Raw genomic sequence first — 23,109 nt, 5'->3', positions numbered from 1 at the left:
TTTAGCTGCTAGGGGCGTTTCTTTCAGCTCAGAACCTGCAGATCTATACAAATCACAAATGCAGCAAACAAACGTACAGACACCAGCATCGCCCTCGGTAGTTTAAGTTACCTTTTATTAGTGTTATACTGATCTGAGCACAACAGCTCACAAGGAAGAGTTTGATAAGCATGATGCAAAAAACACCCTAAGTCATTTTCAGTCGCATAAATGATCATGACATTCTGATTGATTTTTTTTTTTTAGGTTAAAGAAAAATATGAAAATAGAGTTGACAGTACATTTAGGCACACTATTAACACATACTGTACACAGATATGCACAATTTTTCATAATCAGATTCATAAATACTGGGGTTAAAAAACAAAAAGACAAGCCTTCCTGTATGGAGAGATGTGCAGAAAGTTAGAAGTGACACCTCCTCCACCGTGGGAACAAAATATTCACCTCCCTGTAAGCGAGGCTCCAGTTCATGTTCTCCTATTCAGCCAATCGGAGTCCAGGAGGGCTGCTCAGTGCAAGCAAATCAATTAAAGCAGAGGGAGTCCCATCCAACGACTGCAGCAGAACGAGGCTCTGTCCAGCCCATGGCCCTCCCACAGTTGCTATGGTAAGTGCTCATGACAAGGACACGAGTCCCTCCAGCTGTCAGTTAACAACAAAGATCTGCTCACACTCAACAGAACAGGCTTGAATGCATAAAACGCCACTTATGAGTTAAAAAGAAGCCGTTGTCTGAGGCGCCTCTGAACTAGCGATAGCCCAATGAGCTAATCATCCGGCTGCTACACAGAAAAAACCCTGCCGCTGTCCAACTGATGCCCAAAACATGATTCTGTAGGAGTGGGCGAGGGGTGTAAAATACCCCCCAAACACCAAAAACAAAACAGAAAAATCTCAGACTTATAAAACAAGTCTGTAAAATAAACATTGTACTTTTACAACAACGGAATGTTAAGTTGTTGGGATAAGAAGACATTTCTTGGGAAGCTTCTTTCACGTTTTCTACTATTAAAACAATATGAATTACTTTTTTAAGTATATAATGATTCAAAATGCACATGCATTAAAGAAAAACAAATATTGCACAAAATGAAAGACATTTTCTCTGAATAAAAGTGGATATACCTCCATATCTCTATTGATTTCCTTGTAACGTTCAGTCGAGTGAAGGGGAGCTACCTCTAGCGAGTCTCTTGGTCAGTATATACTGTATGTAGGTTTAAGGCTGGTTCACTAGCTCACACTGGCACACTTTGACTGAAGAAGACTGCATCTTTGTGCTAAACACACTCGCACATGGCCATTCACACACAATTCTACATGAGCCAAATACACTAGACCAGAGTACATTCTTTGATAGTGAGTCGAGCCTCCCACAGCTGCGTGTCCTCACAGCCTCACCTTTTAGGTAGTTAAAGGTCAACTTTGCATTCTCTTTCTTCACATGATTAAGGATATGAAGAACAATAGTGTTCAGAGTATCCCAACACCAAACCAGTGCGCGTGCACACACACACACACACACACACACACACACACACACACACACACACACATACACATATGCAACAGCATGAGCTTTGGTTGTAACAGGTTATGACAGTAGCATTAAAGAGGATGTGGATCCATTCTTTGAGAATCATGGGTGGTACATTGGATGTTACACTTTGGAAAGAAAATAAACAACAACTTCCGTCTCAAGAGAGGCATTGAGGCTGGAAAAGATGCAGACAATAAAAATCTAAATCATCTCTTTCGATCCATATTTGTTCAGTCACATTTTAAAAACAATGCCTTTTTAAACCCAGTGCTATTGACATATTTGGTTGCGATGAACAAAAAGAAGTGTGCAGCTTTTGCAGAGAAATGTCTACAGCATGAGGGTAAGTTTGACTGAGCTGAGAGGCCAGATGACTGAGATGGTAGAGGGAACTGGCCAAAAGACAGAAGCGGGAAGGTAAGGCAAGGTGTGGGTCTATGCTATCTACTCCTGCAGTTTAAAAACAAGACAGTATTTGTGGTCTGCTCTCTGGACCAGGAGAAAGCAGCATTGACTGGCCCAGGATAAAGTTAAACACAACTAAAAAGTCCAAAGAGGAAGAGCAAAATATCTCAACTAAAAGATAAGACTGCCATGTCCAGTCTTGGTGCAAATTACAGGATTTGTGTTTGCGCATCTGTGTGTGTGTGTGTGTGTGTGTCACAGAGCGAGAGGAGGGCAGAGTGTCTGTTGTTCATCCATCAATTCTGTCTTGACAGAAATCATCAGTAATTGGAGTGTTTTCACTGAAAAAAGTGTGTGAGGGAAGTGAAAGGGCAGAAATCACACACATACCTCAACGTTCACATCAAGCCCCCCCACTCTGAGCTCTCAAGTCTGTGCGTTTCTAGTCGGCCCATGTCCTGTTGCCTCTGTCGTCTCCTGTCACCTCTTGAGGGAGGAGGATTTGAGTTTCTGGCCATATCTGTGGACGCGTGGCGAGCGGGAGTGCAACTTGACAAAGAGCTCGGGGAATTTGTACTGGGGGAACATCGTCTCCAAGAAGCCCTCCAGGAAAACGTAGACTAGCCGACGGTTCATGGGTTGGTACTGAAACATGTCGAAAACACGGAGAATGCCTTTTCTCGTGGTGTCCGCTCCGATGATGTGCTTCAGCTCGTCTGAGGTCGGGAGAGAAGTATACAGTCAGGAGTGAGCACAAACACTCAAGGAGGCAGCAGGAAATGACAAGAAGGAACCTTTTTCTATGTTTAGTTAGATAACAGAGACATGGCACTAAAGGGAAATTGGAAGTGAGCAAACAAACTACCAACTCTTTTACAAAAGGAAAGGTGAAAAGGACAGATGGAAAATAAATGACCACTGATATGATTTGCCTTCTGTGTGTCCATATCCAGTTCTGTGAGGCTCAGATACGCCCCTGTAGATTTGTGCTTGATCTGAAGTGTTTTCCAACAATGTTTCAGTAGATGAGTCCCAATTGGGGCTGCGTGATAACTAGATCAAGTGTGTGTGTGTGTGTGTTTTCACCTGGCATGATGCCCAACAGACTGGTCTTGGCAGCTATTCGTGTCCTCATGCGGATGCTCTTGTCCCGACGGGGTGGCGTCTCAGCCAGAATTCCGTTGGGCCAGTAGGAATCCCTGTACGAAGACAGAGCCACTGAGGGTCATTCATTACTCTTCTGACCAATCAGCTATTTCAAAGAAAACGGGAAGGGTCACCTGAACTTCTTGACGTAGTCTGCAACCTGCTCAGGTGAGGTCAAGTAGTCCACATGGTCCACAATTTTCCTACGAGACAAAGGACAGATGATTCAGGTTGTGTTCTGTCTGACGCTATTTACGCACAAGGGAGATTGTCTCTAATTTGTAGAAGTTTATATACATAAATAAAACCTGTCTGACTAGTCTGCTGTATGTGTGCTAAATAACTATATGTATAACATTTCCATAGGCCTGTGTACTTATTTCATTCTGCTCCGTGTATTTTATGTGTCTGACCTGTTGATGGTGTCTCCGTACGTGGCCCGAATGAGCTGCTGCAGCAGGTTCTTTATGTTCCTGCGCAGCCACTGGTTTTTCTCCTTGAGGTCAAATACTTCGTCCATGAGAAGCAGCATTACCCTTAGCGGGATGTTATCATCCACCTAGACACACAGATAAACATATGAATGACCATTTAAATATATTCAAAAGAATATGACAGAAAACTAACACGCAGCTCCCAACATGCCCACTGACTCACGTTGTCATCAAGCTGAGCAGAAACCCGACAGTGTTCAGGGTCGATGTCAGACTTTGGGAGGAGTGGAGGCACCTGGACAAAAAGAGAGAAAAATGTGTGAAGAATATCAGCCATCACACAGAAGATTTAGAGTCCATCACAGGCTCCACTGAGCAGGTGAAAGAACTGTTCCTCAGTGTGTCAAACTACTACATTAGAGTCTGGGTTCTGAGGTCTCAGTGTGCCGAGGTCCAACACTGAATGTAAAAGGTAGCGATTACACCGACTTCACTATATCCACTTTTCGTAATGTCTGCTGTGAAATATGTTTGTAGTGTTTTTGTTTTTTGATTCAGTGTTGTTAAATCAAAAAGATATTAGAACTTATCAAACTGAACAAAAGCAGGAAAAAAAAGCAGTTAATCGCTTTACTGTCTTCACTAAGATGAAGTACTTGCTCCATGTGATGGCGTTACCTTGAGTATGGACTGTTTGATGTCCTGACCCAGTCTTTCTGACATGCGGCCCATGTTGTCAGAGACCTTGGTCATGCCTTCAGCCAGACTGTCTGGCAGCCCTTTCACCGCGTTTGACACATTTCTCATCGAACTCCTCAGAGGATTTACAAATGTGTCTATCTGATGGGGAATAACAAAAAAAAATCATTAGTGTGATTAAATAAGTGAGTGTGTAAAAATTAAAAATATTCAGCAGTTTACTTTAGTAGTAAATAAATTAAACTGAAACAATTATTATTATTTTTTAAATGTTGTAACCTTGCGTGCAAACTCTCCCTTGCCCTTGCTGTAGGCCTTGTTCTCTAGGAAGTCATATACATAAGGAATCAGCGTTGGACAGGCCTTCACCATCTCTGGGTTGAGCAGCAACTGGCACAGACACACACGCACACAAACATTACTGATATACACTCAACAAAATTATGTGACAACAAATCCATTAATAATGTGAAAAGTCAACACTAAGATATGAAACAGTTACCTGTAGGTACGTATTGAGGTCTTTTTTTCTTTTCTCCAAGAAGTCTCTGTCCATGTTGTTGAAAGTCTTCTTCCCTGGCAGCTTGAGGATCGACGCCAAGTTCTCAAACTAAGGCAGAATATATGCCGCACTCAGAAAGAGACAACCAAGTTCATGAGATGTTGCTCCATGCTTTAACACTTGTGTCTTCTGGGATAGAAATGTTGATGACAACTGGTACACAAACTCCACATCTCACACACACACCTGTTCAATGACCCTCATATGGAAGTCGTGGAAGTCAGAGTAGCGGCGATAGGTCTTCCAGCAGTCCTCACTGCCGTCATGGCTGCGTCTGAACACGGTGATGGCGTACAGTGCGTAGGTCTTACCGTGGTCGTTGCACACCCCTGCAGCACCCCAGAAGCCGGGGAGACAAGCGTCAGCTACGGCGGCCGGAAATACATCCAAAATGGGAATGGAAGATGAGGGGATGAAAGGAGAAAAGAAGGACAGGAAGAGAAAAGAAAATATGCATGGGGGGGCGGGGGAGCAAGCAAAAGAAAAAATGACAGGAAAGGTAAGGAACGCAGGAGGGAGGAAGGAAAAAGGAAGAACAGAAAAACAGTGAAGGTGATAAAATGAAAGAATACTGGAAAAGTATGAAGTGGCAAAGCAAACATAATCAATGGAGCTAGGAGATGAAAAGTAGAAGAAAAAACATGCAGGGAGGGACTAACCGGGGTTAACATATACTGTATATATATATATATATATATATATATATGTGTGTGTGTGTGTGTGTGTGTGTGTGTGTACCTGTGTCAGAGATGAAGGCATGGAGGTGCATAGTTTCATCATGGCAGGAGTTGGACAAGTCGTCTAAAGACTGGAATGACAAGAAACAAGTTATCATTTAACTCTGTTGTAGTTTGCCAACAATAACAGTGCAGAGCTGCTCCACTGTGTATGTTTGTCAAAAAAAACAATGCCGGGCACGTCTCCACATCAGGATTGTTCAGAACCCTGACCAGGAAGTGAAGAAGACTTACTAGGTTTATGCTTCCTGTTGGAGAGCCATTGAAGGATTCTCCGTCGCCGTCATCAGAACCCCGGTAGCTCGGCTCTTTCAACATGTCTAACTCTGCTAGCATGCGGACATAGAGAGGACTCTGCTTGAAGGAGGGGTAGTAGCGCTCATCACGTAGCATCATGTCATACACCTTGGAGAAATATGTGTGAAACAATTTGTCAACAGGTGGAAAACAGGGGCAAGATAATACATACAACATTAAAAACATTAAATAAAATATAGTGTACAGAAAAACTAAAAGCTTTGCAAATAAGATATCTCCCGGAGTATCGGCATGATTCATAAAATACCCTCATACACAGATAGAAAGAGATTTAGTACATTTTTCTGGATTTCATCAAATATCTCTGGCGTGGGGTCGTCTTTCTGTAGCTTCTCCCCTAGTGTTGTGACGGGTGCTTCGTCCACCTGCACCCTGGGCGACGCCTGTCCGTGAAGAAAATAAATTAGAAAATTGATACTTTTTCAAAATACTTGACGACACAAGCTAAATAAAACAGCTGTATGTAATTAACCAAGAAATGAAAATATTTGAGTGTTACACTCCTTTGATCCCTCCCACCTTGTCTGAGAGGTATTGTTCGTAGACACCCAGTGCAGCGGCCTTCAGCAGCCCCTTGGTGGCGCTGGACTGCTTCTTGCCATCTGTCTGTTGGCCCTGCATGGCCTCCAGCTGCTGCTGCGCCGTCACCCTGTAGCCCTCCACAGTGAGCCAGAAGAAGAGCTCTGCCTGGGCCCCAGCTGCCTGCATGAAGTCTGGATCAAAGGACACACAAGTGTTGGTGTCTGCCTGCCATCACACTTTGGTTGCACATGCATGCATAGAAAGAAAGAAAGAAAGAAACATTGAGCACTTTTGGCTGCTTGTTCTGCTGCTGCATCTCGTGTTACACTTTTGGATAATAAGACATTATGACGAATTGACGAATGACGGCCATAATGTCTAAGTTGTTGGCTCTTGCTGATTTTCTACACCAGATCTGACACAACTTGGCTTGACTTTTAGTTTGCACACAAACACACACACACACTTTATCGCAATCTGATCCGTAAAGTGGAGTGACAAGGTCATTTGGGGACGGAAAAGGAGTGCTCCTGACGAGACAGGTGTGGGTTATATATTCTAGAGAAATGGAATAAGTTATGGATTATAAAGATGATTGACAGAAATGTTCAGGATTGAGGCCTTGGGAGAACTACAGTGACGTTTGGCATCCGTGGTTTGTGTGAAGATGCATTTCCAGAATTACCCATGAAGAACTGCAGGGCTATGTTGTGGATGAGGATGTGATCCAGTGGGATAACACACAGCTTGCCAAAGTTGGCTGCCAGCTTCAAGGCATCCACCTCCTACACAACATCAGAAAAAAGATACGTAAAGACTGATACACAAAGCAGAAAAGGTCAATATTTGTCTCCGTCTGTCTGACTAAAAATTAACCAACAAACTGACTTTGAGCAATTGCAGCTGGGACCTTTATCACCGTACCAACAATAAGTGATGTATGTCTTTACGGGATCCTCCAGTGCAAGTCTCTTACCTTGCCAGAGTGTAGTCTCTGGATCCTGGTCTCACACACCTTCTTCACAAACAGAAGACTGTTAATCTGGTTCTTGATCACATTGATATCTAAAGGACAGAGAAAAAGAGACATCAAGGGAGGAGATGAAAGCAATGCATTTATTTACATTTGTGTCTTCCTACTCTCGGGCAAATTAAGCACCTTTCACACATGCCCTGCAACCCGGACATTATGCAAACATTAGCCAGGAGCTGTATGTGCGAACACAAATGTCCCAATAATTTGAACCGGACATTAAAACAAAGTTACCCTGCAAGCTCCCATTGCAAAGTCTGTGTAATGTCCGTTTGAGCAAAAAAAAGAGATGCTAACTGACCAGAGAATTCATAGTGAGCCAGTGGGGGTGTTGATGATGTTTCTATCATGGCAAGAAGAGGGAACATTTACACAAAAACGCCACCGAAAATGTCTAACAAGGAAATTAAAGGAACTGCAAAAGACTATGTTGTCTAAAACCAAATTATGAACCGCCTGCTAAGTGATCAAAGTGTTTTGGGGTCATGTCCTGCCCCATGCACGCTCTACCCAGTATGTCCAGTAGGTGAGAATGCATCTGACTCGGACAATGTGCTGTTGTGTGCTATACGTGTGAAAGGGCAACTCTGGACAATATCTGGACCTGATATCTCATGCTGTGTGCACGTGTCTGTAAAGCAGGGAGAGAAAAGTGAGTGCCCACCATCTCCGGCAGTGTCCAGAGAGCGGAGGTACTGCAGCTCCTCTAGCACCTTGTCCTTGACAGCCTCCAGCTCAGCAGGCTTGTCTGTGAGCTTCAGGATGTTCATGAAGGCTTCATAGTTACAGCTGGAGTCCCGGATCTATAACAATTACATCCATTTTTATATCCACAACATACATAACCAATGCGGTTTCTGGCCCATGTAAAGTTTGGATGGGTGTCAACTCTCACCATCCAGATGACAAACTGGTTGATGTAGTCCGGGTCGCTAAGCTGGTTAATCAGAGGAAGTAGCACACCACGCGCCAGCACCTCCTTAAAAAACACAAGGCATTTATTTAGGTTCAATCTCTTTTAGGTTCAGTCTACACTACAAACATGCCGCCACATAGTCTGTTAGGGCAGTGTAGTCTAACCAGGAGCCTTTTGTTGGCTCTCTGGCAGCCGAAGTGGGAGCATTTGGCCGGCAGCTCAACCATGAAAAATTAACAACACAGGTTGTACGACATATTGTGTGACTGAGTGCACAACGTTGCGCCTCATATTCGCATCTAAGACCAATGAAGTCACGTGTGTTGTGATCGTTTGACAGACTGTAAGTGGGACTGAGATTTCGTGTTTGTTTGTGTGCACTCACCCTGAGGAAGTATCTCATGTTCTTGTTGTGGAAATCTCCAGGAGGTAGTAACAGATACAGAAGCAACTCACACAAGTCCCGAAGGAAACCTGCCACACACACACACACACACACACACGCACGTTTAGTTTTTACTAGTTACAGCATCACATTTGTGTGAAGAATTCTTGCAGGCCGTGTTAACTGGCACATTACAAAAGTGTGTTTACCTTCTTCATCTTTGTGTGAAGTGCATACTACGTCTCGACAAATCTTTCTTTCCATCTCCATCTCGGCCTCAAAGAAGGAGTCCACCAGCTCCTCCGTTATGTCCCCTGTTCAAACATCACTCTTCGTCTTTATCGACAATAATGTCTGAATTTTCATCATCTGACTTTATGGAAGAATGTTACGCAGCAGAATTATAATCAAATCTTATAATGTAGTCAGAGGATCAAAAAACTCTGAATGAAGGAATACTGAAAAAGATAATTTGAATATCAATTACTTAACCGTGTTACCTTAAATGAGATTATTAAGAAAACTTAAAAAAACAGTAAAATTAGCAACAGCTAAACTATATCAAAACATCCTTTAACAAACCATCACACAACTCGTGCAGTACAATCCGAGTCACATATATCCAGTTATATGCTTCTACCCAAACGCATGCTTTTAAGGTAAAACAGACTAAAACAGATACTCGTCCAGCATGCACAAGCGTGAGACATATTTTAGATACAGCCATGAGCACACGATTGGATGAATGAGACTTGGATTATTCTGCATGACGTTTTGCTTTTGTTAAAACAATGCCTCCATTTACTTAAATTCAACAAGGCTTTTCTCTGTTTTTTGATTATCCGTTCACCATGGAGGCGTGCATGAAAAGCATTACAAAACTTCAATGTAACGGTAGTTGATATACAAATGGTCATTTTGAGGGTGAAGTATTCCTTTAAGATCAAAATATACTTCATCACAAGCATCATTAAAAGATGGAATCAACTAAGAAGACAAGCCAAACATACTAATTATGACTACCGAGAGTGAGAAAGCAGGTGTGTGTATGAACGGGTTTGCTTACTTTTCTTGTCCTCTCTGTCAGCGAGGCGATCCTGGGCTTTTCTAAAGACACGCAAATGGGTGGCAAAGTCATCCACCAGGCGAGTGGTAAAGTAAGGCTGCCAGTCCACCTCTTTGGACCTTTGAAAATAAACACACAGGAATAATGTAGAAAGTTAAAAAAAAAAACATTTGGTTAAAACAGTCAATATTAAGACACACAAAGCTTTTCTTGTACCGTGTAGAGAACTGGACGAGGGCATTCTGCAGCGTCTGTCTGATCTCCAATAAGAAGGACTCATCCTCGCTCAGAGTGTAGTACCAGTACTGGATATAATCTCTCAGAGCAAACTGGATCACCTACAAAGAAATATGGAGGGGGGAATTAGAAAACATTTAGTCAAAACAACAACCCAATGAGCTGGACGGAGGGGTGGAGACTGGAGTGCGAGCGAGCGAGATTGGTAAATTAAGTCTCTTTATTGTCAGTGTCTAGTATTAACAACCAGAGATTACTGGACTATTATGGCCTAGGAAACCGTGACAAATCAATCATTTAGTTGTGCTCTGTTGCATACAGTAGAGATACAGCCGAGTAGTATAATTAAATCAAGCACACACATGAATCAATGTAACTGTCTGCTGTGCTTCTACATAAGCTGCAGAGGGAGGAAGGATTTTGTTGTAAAGGTATTTTTTGTGCATGTGAGAAAACAGAGACAAAAGAGAATGTGACTGAAAAATCAAGACCATAAATGTCTTTCAGAGAGCATGACGCAAGTTAACATGATGTCACGTTTAGCCGTGCTAAAGGTCTCAAGGTTCACATGCTGCTGAAATGATTAGTGTGCATTCCCAGAGAGGAAGGGAGAACAGGAGCACCATAGTCGAGCTGTTAGTGTCATCTGACCATCACAAACTGCTGTGTCTGCACTTTACTCTACCGGCCACGATGCTTTATGTTGTGTTGTAACTTCAGGATAGGGTGGAAAGAAAAACTGTGACTACCAGACAAAAGCCAGTGAGCTCATCTTGCCTCACAATCATTTAGAGATCTATTTACGACTCTGTTAAGCTAAAAAAAAGTCAATTACCAACAGGTTAAAAAATTAAAAGAGAGTTGGTGCAACACTGACAGTCCAAGGGTGACAGTGGTCAGTGGTTAGTAAAGTAGTAATTAATTGCTCCCTGTAGCTGTGTCTAGGGTGTATGAATGTAAGTCGCTTTGGATAAAAGCGTCAGCTAAATGAAATGTATTGTAATAGTACAGAAACTTTCAGTTCCACTTTCTGTTGATGCCATTTTAGAAGGCCACCCAAGTACGGCATCATCTGCTAACATGATTTAAGTAATCTTGAATACATTTACATATTGTTTTGTGCTTTTTATGACCATTATCTATCTATCTATCTATCTATCTATCTATCTATCTATATATATATATATATATCATAAACTCAGCTGTGTCACCTCATAAGTGGACAGAGGGACAAAAGATAATACTTTCACAGTCAAATTCATGATTCGTAATTATTGTAATTTATACTACAAAGGTAGTAATATATTGCAGACGTATTGTATTATGATACAATAGTTTTAGGGAAGTGTACTTAATACACTGGCCACTGAGCTGAGCTGGTGATACCATACAAGGGTCAAGATAAACACAAAAAGAAATGTAGAAAATGATTATTAACACAGAACATTGGTCATGTGTAATATCTTAATCTTAAGACTTAACCATTTTGATTGTCTGAGGTGCAATCGTGTTGCTGGTGAAGCTTACACACAGAGGCCAAATGCACAGTAAGACGCATACATATCACACAAAAACACACACCTGTTGTAGTGGTTCATCAATGAAACTGGATCCAGTCAGTCTTCTGTCAATTTTGATGGGCTTCATCTCCAGCTTCATCTCATCCAATGTCTGAAGGAGACAAAAAGAAAGACAACCAATGAAGACTTTATTGATCTATATGGTACTCTGACTTCAACACAGGAACTTGATGGACCACTAATTCATTCGTTTGTGTAGGCGAGGTCAAAATACATGTGCGCTTAAGCATGCTTTTACCTTCAGTATACCAATTTGTGTGGGTGGCAAGTAAGATTGCTCGCACTTTTCCAGGTGTTTCTCTGAGTTGATTTTTCCATAAAGCAGAGTGACCGCAAAGCCCCTGGAAAACAGAAGTGAGAAAACAGCTAAAAACTATCCATCAGATGTGGTGGTTAATGTGAGAGAGCATGCTTCTCTAAAGACATGGTGGGTGGTTTAGTGGTCTTCCTGCTCACCCTCCAATGAAGCAGAATATATAAAAAGCCAGGTAGAATATGGCAAAGGGTCCAAAGGTGACAAGGAACAGCACGACTCCAAGACCCCCCCATCCCCAGATGGACAGACTGGCCTGAAACACACAAAAACATGCAATAAATACTCTCTGTGCACTTCAGTTTATAATTGAACCAGTCTGGAGATCATTATAGTTGGTCAGAAGAAAGACTCCCTCAGTAACGCCTGATCAAAGACTTAATGCCAGATCTTTTAATATGCAGACTAAACATATAGTCCAAATATATATACACTTCATTAGTATTTTACAGCATGAATTTTTGTTTTGTTTACAATCATACTATTTGTATCTGGTGTTACTTCACTGTACACAGTAAGCAAACCTACAATTTTATTTAAAGTCTTCCGTTATATAAAACAATCCCCACATAAAATCAAATCACACAGCTTGACCACCCACTCTGTGAAGGAAAAGTAACAATGAATCAGGAGTCAGATGATTAGACGAAGGCACCGTACAAGGACGTCATCCGTCGATAAAAACACCATTCTACGCTTTAGACGTCGGCACAGGAAACAATTACTTTAAAAAGACAAACATTGCGGCGTGATGTATTGTTAGAAAGAATTAAGCATAGAGAGAGAGAGTGTGTGTGTGTGTGTGTCACATCCTACGGCTTTCCTGTTATTGTCAATGCAGGAAACCAAGCTCTGGTTTCCATCAAGCAGCTCTGTGTCCCGGTTCTCCACATTAGTTTCTTTAGTACAGTGGTGGCCAAATTATTTTCATTGTTGGCAATATTCACAAGTCAATAGTAAACGCGTAGTTTTCAACCAGTTACACTGCAAGGATTTTCTATCAAAGAAATGTAAATAAATTAGGCAACATCAAATTAGGATGTGCAACATACAATGTATTTATTAGATATCTGCTAAAGCAATATTCTAGTGTATTTTTTTCAGATTCACTGTGGGCCATTTAAAAACGAGCAGCAGGTCGCATTTGGCCAGCGGGCCATAGTTTAGCCAATCCAGCTCTCATTGCCATTATGGAACACAGACAACTTCAGTTAACTCCCAAATGTTGATATAAATATTAGCCATTGAACAATATAAAAAGTGTTAGGTCACGATTATCCTGGGCCAAATAATTGGAATCCTTTATTGTCCCTTCCCTAATCACTACTGACCTAAAGAAAAACACATTTTCAGTCCACCTACAGTGTTTATGTGGAGGGGTTATGTGAATGTCAAAGAGCACTACAAACTTGTTAAAACCAGCAAGTGCAGGCTGAAATAATGAAACCATACCAACCATAGCAAGTTCCTTAATACACAGTGTCATAAGTTAATGTGAGGAATACAGTCATGGTCACAATGATGTTTTAATGTGACCACACACACTGTATAAAAGTCACACCATGACTGGAGATATCAGATAGACAGACACCATGCTGACCAGCAGCAATGATCTTTGGCTTCCCTACATTCAGAACTAAAGTTTCTTAGATAAGCAGCTCCACTGATGGAGCCAGATAGACACTGAGGAGACTGAGATATTGTCCTCTTTGCCACAGCTAGCTATGGACAATAGCATGACACACACGCTGCTAACGAGGACATCCAGCTTACAATGTATAGCTTGACCAGGACACACAGGGAGGCTATTGACAATCAATGCAAAGCAAACTATTAGTGAGGAATATGGTCAGTATAGTAAGAATTTTTAAACCAGGTTAAGTGCAACCTATGGGTCGACATGCAAATCCACAATGTATTTATATAGAAAATGTATTGTAATGCAATAGTTTTAGCGAAGTGTGACTAATAAACTGGCAACTGAGCTGCGCTGGTGATAACATACAAGGGGCAAGATAAACACAAAAAGAAATGTATAAAAACTATAGAAAATGCCCTGGAGATTTAAGAGCGAGAAAGGACCTCTGAATAGGGACTGCTACAGCATTAGCCTCATGGAGAACTTAGATTTTAATTACCAATTCAACAAATGTAACAATTGGTGTAATTATAAATACTTAGTTAATTTACAAAAAAGGTAAAATAAGTTTAACATCAGTTTTAAACATTCAAAGAAAATCTAGAAGCTACTGAGCTCGTGCCAAAGCGCACATGCCTGCCTCATGACTATGATGTCCTGATGCATTTAGTTTCTTCTCCCAATCTGGGTAATTTTATATTGAGTATATTCACAAAGTATCAGCAAAAAATAATTAGTGGTTTGGCCACCAACTACTCAAAATATGACGGTGGGCGGGCGGAACGTGGTACATGACGTCGGTAACTATTTGCATAGGAGGGTGCATGATGTTATGAAAATTACCAGAACTATAGCATTAAACCTCTAAAGTAATGCATGTTTAACATCTCATCAAGTTTTTGCTGAGCCTATTTAATTCATGCAGGATCTGGATTTATAGTCATTAGGTGCTGCACTCTGACATTGGTCGTTGTGCCAACTTTGCTGTGTGAAAAGTCTCTTTTCCAACTGGCCACTATTCTTTGTGCTGCACCATGGTGTAACCAGTGCATGTTGGGTTACAGTGAACAAAGGATCTCAATCGGATCAGGCTTCATACTAATCAATTAAATAAATTACTGATTGGCTTTCAGATCTTTCAGATGAGCTTGTGACATACCTAAACAACTACCGGTAATACACAGAGTGTAAACAGAGACAGGACGGCAGAACGTATTTTAAACACATGGGTCTGGGTCATTACATTAAAGGGATAGTTAGGATTTTATAAAGAGTGGTTGTATAAGGTACTTACCCATAGTCTGTGTATTATCTACAATAGATGGCAGGCAACACACCCCCAGTTTGGAGAAGCCGGCAAGAGAAGTTCCAGCACAGAAGCTAAGCAATGTACTCCACCAAAATGTAATGAAGCCACCTAAAAGAAAGGCCCATCTATAAAAGTCAACATATGATGCATTTAGAATATTTCACCCTTTACCTTGCCATCAGACAGCCCTTTCCACACTGAAGCCGTTATCTTTGCTCTCTTCAAAGCCACAAGACTCCTTTGATAAAAACAGAAATGTTACCTCTCAGAACGCAGAAATTGCTGGTCTACCGCTGCCTCAATTGGTTAGTTACTTTGCAACTTTGGTAAATACGAACTAACCCTTAAGTTTTTCTTTGTTGAATCATCAGATTCACAGCAGAATAGACAACCTAAAATAAACCTTTCTTAATATAGAAACAAGCTTATTTAGATGGTTTTGTCCCCCAATTTCAGTCCTACAAATTAAATATTTTGGCTAAAAAAGAAGCTAATGTTTCATTGCATCTCTGATGCATTCACAGCTTCAAATCAAATGTATATCTTTAGCACATTTAAAACAACATGAGCTGACCAAAGTGTTTTAAAACAGAGAAAACAACAAACTCAATCGTAACACAGGCTGAGATTCAGATCAAATCCTAATGCAAAATTAATAAACAACCATTTAGTAGACACAGCTTATGTACAATCAAAAGCCAAGATTGTGTCTTGAGCTTTGCTTTGAATGACTTGGTAGACGGGGCGGATCTGTAGTGGTTTGTTCTACAGACTGGCGCCCAGGGGACCACCAGAAGTTACTGGTCAGAGGACCATACCAGATGAAAAATAAATCAGGTTATTGCAAAAAGCTGACTATAACAGAGTGTATTGCATGAATGTGATTGAGCGAAGGGTGTTTGGGCTGCAACTGGCTAGACTGCCCCCTCCCTCAAGTAATAGCTGGCTGGGACATAGTTGCTAATAGCAGGGTTAGCACTGGTGTAAGAAGGGACTATTATTGCAGTTGAGCTAGGAGTGGTGGAAATACAAAGGAATGCTATTCACAGAGCACGTTATACCCTGCCACAAATCATACATGAACTGCAGTGTCCTGAACTTTTAACGCTTCCAAGTATAACACAGTTATCAGCAACAATATTGTCACCATTTAAGTAAACTGGAGGTAATGACTTTCATGCAAACCTTAATCAACAACTTGACCTGTAGTGACACATTTGTTCTGTTTACCTTTCAACCAAACAGTGATCACAGAAAAGGCAGTTGCTTCACTGTTGGTTCAGAAGCTTTCAGCAAAACACTTCAGTCATCACTGACACATTTATTACCACCAGGCATGCGCTACATGCTAACAAGTGACTGTAACACGCGCGCACACACACACACACACACACACACACACACACACACACACCACACACACACACACACACACACACACACACACACACACACACACACACACACACACACACACACACACACACACACACACACACACACCACACACACACACACACACACACACACACACACACACACCACACACACACACACACACACACACACACACACACACACACACACACACACACACACACACACACACACACGGTCTATGCTTGCCAGAAGAAACTGTAACCAGTGTTTCAGTAATGTAAGGGCTCAGAAAGTTTCAGTGCTGATACGCAGGTTAAGCAAAGTTCACACTGCACAACTTTCAAAGTCATCAGATTGCACAACTGTTTCCACACGCCTTCCCCCTTTGTAGATCAATCATTATGCGTTATGTTTAATCATGCAAACACCCTATAGGTGCAACAAAAGCTTGTGTTGCCATTGCAACACATACAGTAAAGTTCCTATTGTTACACGCAACCCCTCCGACAGGTTTGCCCTGAACAAGTGCCTCGCCCTTTCATTGGTTTAGCTAGATAATTAGCATGCTAGATATATCTGGAATGTGTGTGCAATGAACCGGTATCTTTGAACAGTTCACGCGCACACGCACGCACACACGCGCACGCACGCACGCACACGCACACACACACACAGCACTTGAGCAGCGATATGCAAGCCCTGAGCCAACACTTTTGTCCCGGACCTCCATTATTGCTGTTGAGTGGAAGATCGGGGAAAAGTAGTTTTGTTGTGTGAACTAGGCAAAAGAGTGTAATTCAAAATAACAGTTCTCAAACAGCTTTTGAGTGAATAGCATTCATTGTTACTTATTTGGCCCTTTGCCTGGGTGTGAAGGCAATTTTCCAACATAAAAAGAAACACTGTCCGAGTCCAGCCCACCAAATACAATCATTGCCTGAGAAAGTATATCAATGTAGCTCAAATGTCCAGTCTGACGTCAGCAGTGAATGGGGAGGCTATCAGAAGAGCTGTGTGATGAGGCTGTGGAGGCTTGGCTCTGTAGGAAATACGATAACCGACACTCTTGAGTCATTACAGCTTACACAGGGTTTTAAACATGAACCATCTGCTCCAGTGATTAACACCCAAGCCCATCGGGAACGCGCACATCTAAACATCCAGGCAACTCTGCCTAACGCAACCCACACTGAACAGACACGCATAATAACACAAGCATAATAATACTTGGAGTCTCTGAGCAAGAGGTCTGCATGTGCAGATAGAAGGAAATATGGTTGTCTGTTCAAAAACATACATGTATAATATTTGTGTAATATTTATATATATTTAAATCACAATTCATTCAACTGTTCATCCAGTGCAAGTTCTATAATAAAAAGAATTTCTTGCACTGCTGTTTATATAATGGCCAAGGATCAAGTAGAGAAATATTCATGCAATGTTATTTTAACTCGACTACAACACTAAAATAACGTCAAACCTATATTTTACTTTGCTACTATATTGTTTCATCTGCCTGTTTCTCTAGCTGCCACATAGAAAGGTAAGGAAGCTACTCCAAGCTAAATCCATGCATCCCCCCCCACACCACACACACACACACACACACACACACGCACACGCACTTGCTATTTTTGTCAACTAGCGCTTAGCTGCAATCCCAATGAGTGTGGTCATTGGGCGAAAGGTCAACTCAGCCTATTAAAGCTCTCCTGTGGGAGATCCATGGTTAATGCCTTAAAGGCAGAGAAAGTGAGTGAGGCTGGCCTAATCCACTGGGACCACCAGAATACAAAGAGCTACCATATTAGCTTTATAATTTAAACTCTAGAATGAAAAGAGTATTTAAAGGAAACTATGCAATTCAATTTTAAGAGACAAACATTGAATATATTCAAAATTGAGAACTGAAATTGCCAGGATTATAAGAAGATGTAAATACATCGTTAACACTTTCCTCCAGGACTTTAATTACATTCTGTTGTTATCTATAAGTCTTTTCCTTAGAAAGACTCATCGATCAAATGGGAGTGAAAGCAGGGTCCAATTCTGGGGTTCAGTTTTGGTGCCGTTTACATTTGAAAAGTGAAGGTAACATGCTTATTACTTTGCGATATATTCACACAATTTATTTAATGAAAACATTGAAAAATCCCTAGACAGGTTGGCTGAAAACTCAGCAGCATGTCAAAGCTATTCTGTCATCTGAAGGTGTTCAGCCGTCTGCCGACAAATTACTGACAGCCCACACTAACAAACAGTCAGTGGAGCAGATACCACGGAAATTCAGCAACAGGTCAAATCTGTGCTGTGCAATCTACTAACTAGACTTCAGCTTTCCTTAAATTAACTAAATACACATTAGGTGGAGCAACAAGTACAGCCGGAGAGGCTAAATGAACCACTCTTCAACAGGCCATAATGAACATAGCACTTCTCACCTGAAAAAACACAACCGGAGATTATTTAATAAACTCTTCATCTTTTGTAATTACAGAAAAGCTGGTGTAGGACTTGCAGAGGTTTGATATACCAGTTAAAATGTAACAAGTTGGGTGGGTGAGAGTATATGACTACATACTTATCACTAACAGACATTTACCATAGTAACAATGGGGATTAAAAAAACCTTGAGGGTGGACTTTTACGATCAACACCTTGAACACACTATACTTGTTGGTCCTGCTCTAACTTTGCATTGGAATGCATCTTGACTTATCTGATCACTGCACAAGGAAGTACTAGACTTTCTGAAGCACTAATAGATGTAACATATAGTAACATATTTAGCATGGGTGACAAATTAAAGTAAGTATCTGCATGAAAGAGTGGAGAAACAACTTATCAGATGCTTTGGGCTGGAGGGTCCGTCAAAACACCAAATATCTTTTGGAGGAATGGTGTTCATCTTTTCAGTAGAGTTCAAGAAGCGTGTACACCTAGATGCATTTCTGGCAGTTTGTGGGCGCACATTTAATTTACTGTTTGTTTTTACCTTTGATTTGTCACCCAACTGTAGGAGATACACCCTACAAGCAATCTGGTGGCCAAGGTGAGGTAGCAATTTAGTCATCTACTCTCTAGCTGTGTGGCTGAGCACTACTTTGCTCCCCTATTTTTCTATCCAATTTGAAATGTCTGGTTCCCTCCAGCTGCAGTTTGGCACTGTTAACTCCACTGTTCCCCTGGAGGGGAGAGACATTTGCCACATGCCTCCTCTGATATATATTCAAAGCCCAACTACATATTTTCCCTTTCTAGTATGGGAAGCTTCTTTTATAAAGGCATAACTGGAGGTTTAGTTGATTCCCCTAAGATCCCAATCAACTAGGATGCATCACACTAACTGGAACACACAACACAGCTTCTGGGAATTGTACCCTCAGCAGTAGTCACCGTCTGTATTACCTGTGCTGCCACAAATGTGCTGTTTTGTTAAGTTTAGTAGCAGGAGCCGTAAAAGTCAAATTATACATAAACCTGATCCTCACAATGAAGTAAAGTACAATAACAACTGGTGACAAGTCTGAGTGTGATGTGATGTGAACTGTATTCTGACACACACTTTGGATTTACCCAAGACACAGGTCCGGACGGGACTTGATTCTTGATATGCGTCAGCTTGATTGGCAGTGCAACTGCTTCCATGTACTTACACTTTACTGTACGTCTCTTTTTAAAGAAGGAGGGAGAGGTGGACTAGATGACAGGCAGGCCTGATGTGCTATCCTTAATGTCTACCAAGCTTTGATTAAGACATCATAAGGAGATTTAGCCAGGGGTGAAAAGCACAGAGATAACTGTGTGCCTGTGGATGAACACACAATGCACTCACACCCCCCTTCATCAAAATAGCTCGGTGTACAAATGTGTATTCAAGCTAAATAAGTAAATCACAGTCCGACAGAAATAAAGTCTGTGCCAATGTCTAAAGACAAACTTTATGTTACTGTCCAAAAGAACTTCAAAACACAGCAGCAACATTTGCATCACAATTTTGAGTGCAAACATGCACTCAAAATTGTGATACAATTACTTAAAGAGCAAATGGGAGCAGAAAGGAAAATGTCCAGAGGGTAATCGGGTTATTTCTAAAGCCAGCTGCTTTTTATCAATACAGAAGAAAGCGCCTCCAATGAAAGAGAATGACGACAGCAGTGATGACTGAAATGTCCCCATTTGTATTGCAGCTGCAAATGAGTTGCAACATCTTCTGAAGTATCTCTGACCTCACTTATTGACATTAAAAAAAACACTACCAAGCTGGTGTGAAGCCCAAATGCATCACAGGATGTTCCAATACAAGCCCTCCATCGACTTCAGACTAAAGGTTAGCAGGACACAACATTTTGCAAAGATCTACTAAGCTGTAGTTTACCACCTGACTGCACATCACACAGAAATCAGGACTCCCTGTCAGACATGCAGAATAGTGCAGTGGCAGCTAAAGCCTTATTACCGAGGCTAAACCTGTACTTAAACTGCTGGAGAGGTGCCTATATGTTGCTAGGTCACCTGTCTCACAGGTGAGGTGGACAGTGCAGACGTCATGACTCTCGTGTATAGATCACAAATCAGGGAACCAGCGAGCATTGAGAAACTGTATCACGTGAGAAAAACTGTAGCAAAACTACAGTGTCATCACAAGTCACACTAACAAACTGGCATGTCAGGCTGAGTGATCAACCACTGACCAGCAACAAAAGACACCCTGTTAATAATTTAGGGGAAGCATGTGTTAGACTAGTTGTTGGAGTCTGATAAGAGGAACTTTTCTGACTGACAGTCACTGGAAAGTAAAACCTCCACCGGACCTATGTGTGTTCATGTCTAAGACTTTCCCTCAAGTAAATGTAAAATGAGCAGGAAATGCCACACCACGTAATGTGCTCGTTACCAACATACACGTTAGCTTATCATCACAGAAAACAGTTTAATCAACAGTAATGTCCACAGCTGTGCTTTACATCAACCAGGCTGATGCCATGTAGGTAACTTTCTTTCGCCTCCATTACAAGGTCAGGTTTCAGTCCCTCTAACTGTCCAAACAGCCAACGCTACCAGTCAGCTCACCTGTGTATGTTGTGATGAAGAAATTCGCTGTTGAGGGACGTTACTCATAATATAAATGTACTATCAACATTGCCTTTGTCGAGCTAATTCAAGCACGGTGTTGACAACGAGGAGCTCATCGTATTAACTGAGCAGTAACTGTGTAATCCTGGGCTGACCGCCTCTTTTAAAGGGCAGCCTTTCTTAAAGCCCAGCAGCTCCGTGTCTGGGTGTGTGTCGTCCTCTCTCTCGCTTTCTGGGTGCGTGTCGTCTTCTCTCCCTGTCCGGGCGTGTGTCGTCCTCTCTCTCTTTCTGGGTGTGTGTCGTCCTCTCTCGCTCTCTCTCTCTCTCTCTCTCTTTCTGAGTGTGTGTCATCCTCTCGCCCTGTCAGGCTTGTCGTCCTCTCTCCCTGTCTGGGTGTCCATCGTCCTCTCTCTCTTTCTGTGTGTGTGTCGTCCTCTCTCCCTGTCCGGGTGTGTGTCGTCCTCTCTTTCTGGGTGTGTGTCATCCTCTCGCCCTGTCAGGCTTGTCGTCCTCTCTCTCTTTCTGTGTGTCTGTCATCCTCTCTCCCTGTCTGGGTGTGTGTCGCCCTCTCTCCCTTTCTGTGTGTCTGTCATCCTCTCTCCCTGTCTGGGTGTGTGTCGTCCTCTCTCTCTTTCTGTGTGTCTGTCATCCTCTCTTTCTGTCTGGGTGTGTGTCGTCCTCTCTCTCTTTCTGTGTGTCTGTCATCCTCTCTTTCTGTCTGGGTGTGTGTCGTCCTCTCTCTCTTTCACATACCCAGACTGGGTGTCTGGGTATGTGTCGTCCTCTCTCCCTGTCCTGGTGTGCATCTCTCTCTCTCTCTCTCTCTCTCTCTCTCTCTCTCTCTCTCTCTCTCTCTCTCTCTCTCTCTCTCTCTCTCTCTCTCTCTCTCTCTCTCTCTCTCTCTCTCTCTCTCTCTCTCTCTCTCTCTCTCTCTCTCTCTCTCTCTCTCTCTCTCTCTCTCTCTCTCTCTCTCTCTCTGTGTGTGTCATCATCTCGCCCTGTCGGGCTTGTCGTCCTCTCTCGGTGTGTGTCGTCCTCTCCCTGTGTCGGGCTGTGTGTGTTTACCTACGGTGCTAACGCTAAGGCGCTAGCTGCTACAAGCTAACTAGCCGTGTCTGTCACTGGAAAACAAACTAAGGTTTACGACTCACGCGTCTTTTTCCCCGGCGGTAACTTACCTCTGCGAACATCGTCTAGCAGGCTGTGCGTGCGGTGGCGCTGGCTAACCCCACCACATCGTAACATGCGAAGAGGAGGTTATTTTCTCGGTTAAAAGCGGTCGTATTTCCAATCTCCGTACCCTCCTCGGAGCGTCGCCATGTTTGCAAGATTTACGTCTCGGGTGCCCTGTTTCTGGACGTCGCCACGCGATTGGCTGGGACGCGATGACGCAGAACACACCCGTGACTGATTGACGGACACGGAGGCAGCGATAATCACGAGAGACTGACCCAAATACAAGAGAATATGATTAACAATGTATTATAGATATCTTCCTCTCGCAGTGAACATACAAAGGGGCTTTTGCACGTTATGTTGGAGGTTTGTATGTGTTGTTTGGAAGAATGCGTGTCTGAATACTTATATTGTGTTGTTTGCTGTGAGATTCTTCGACATATATTGCAACTCCATGATGTTAAATTACATTTGAGAAATTATTTAAACCACCTACATTTTTATCAAATTGATGGTAGCTTACTTTTTAATTCTCAAAATACTTAGATCTAAAATGCAATATATGAGATATATTAAACCCCAAACATCATAATGCATTAAATGCCTTTTATGATTATTAGTATGTAGATC

At 42.1% G+C, this 23,109-nt stretch overlaps 1 protein-coding gene across 2 annotated transcripts; it reads right to left on the bottom strand.

Annotated features, from left to right (window-relative positions):
• Nucleotides 1–97: 97 nt before the first annotated feature.
• On the bottom strand, nucleotides 98–22,651 carry snx13 (sorting nexin 13). 2 transcript variants are annotated; one of them, XM_034544969.1, is made up of 25 exons: nucleotides 22,482–22,651; nucleotides 12,040–12,152; nucleotides 11,822–11,924; nucleotides 11,585–11,674; nucleotides 9,983–10,104; nucleotides 9,767–9,885; nucleotides 8,910–9,014; nucleotides 8,701–8,789; nucleotides 8,295–8,378; nucleotides 8,064–8,202; nucleotides 7,343–7,431; nucleotides 7,052–7,151; nucleotides 6,364–6,557; nucleotides 6,123–6,227; nucleotides 5,761–5,931; nucleotides 5,528–5,597; nucleotides 4,976–5,118; nucleotides 4,730–4,837; nucleotides 4,507–4,617; nucleotides 4,207–4,368; nucleotides 3,752–3,823; nucleotides 3,508–3,653; nucleotides 3,229–3,297; nucleotides 3,035–3,147; nucleotides 98–2,664 (listed from the first exon to the last, which is right to left on the bottom strand). In XM_034544969.1, the coding sequence occupies exons 1-25, from the start codon at nucleotides 22,491–22,493 to the stop codon at nucleotides 2,429–2,431; spliced, it is 2,865 nt and encodes a 954-aa protein (XP_034400860.1). In that variant the 5' UTR covers nucleotides 22,494–22,651; the 3' UTR covers nucleotides 98–2,428. The 2 variants fall into 2 exon arrangements, with proteins under 2 accessions (XP_034400860.1, XP_034400859.1); XM_034544968.1 differs by lacking the exon at nucleotides 22,482–22,651 and adding an exon at nucleotides 21,301–21,565.
• Nucleotides 22,652–23,109: the final 458 nt, after the last annotated feature.

The sequence above is a fragment of the Cyclopterus lumpus genome, chromosome 11 (assembly GCF_009769545.1).
Source record: "Cyclopterus lumpus isolate fCycLum1 chromosome 11, fCycLum1.pri, whole genome shotgun sequence".
NCBI classification, from domain to species: domain Eukaryota; kingdom Metazoa; phylum Chordata; class Actinopteri; order Perciformes; family Cyclopteridae; genus Cyclopterus; species Cyclopterus lumpus.
Note: the sequence above shows the minus strand (reverse complement) of the source record. Positions and strands in the feature narration are given on the sequence as shown.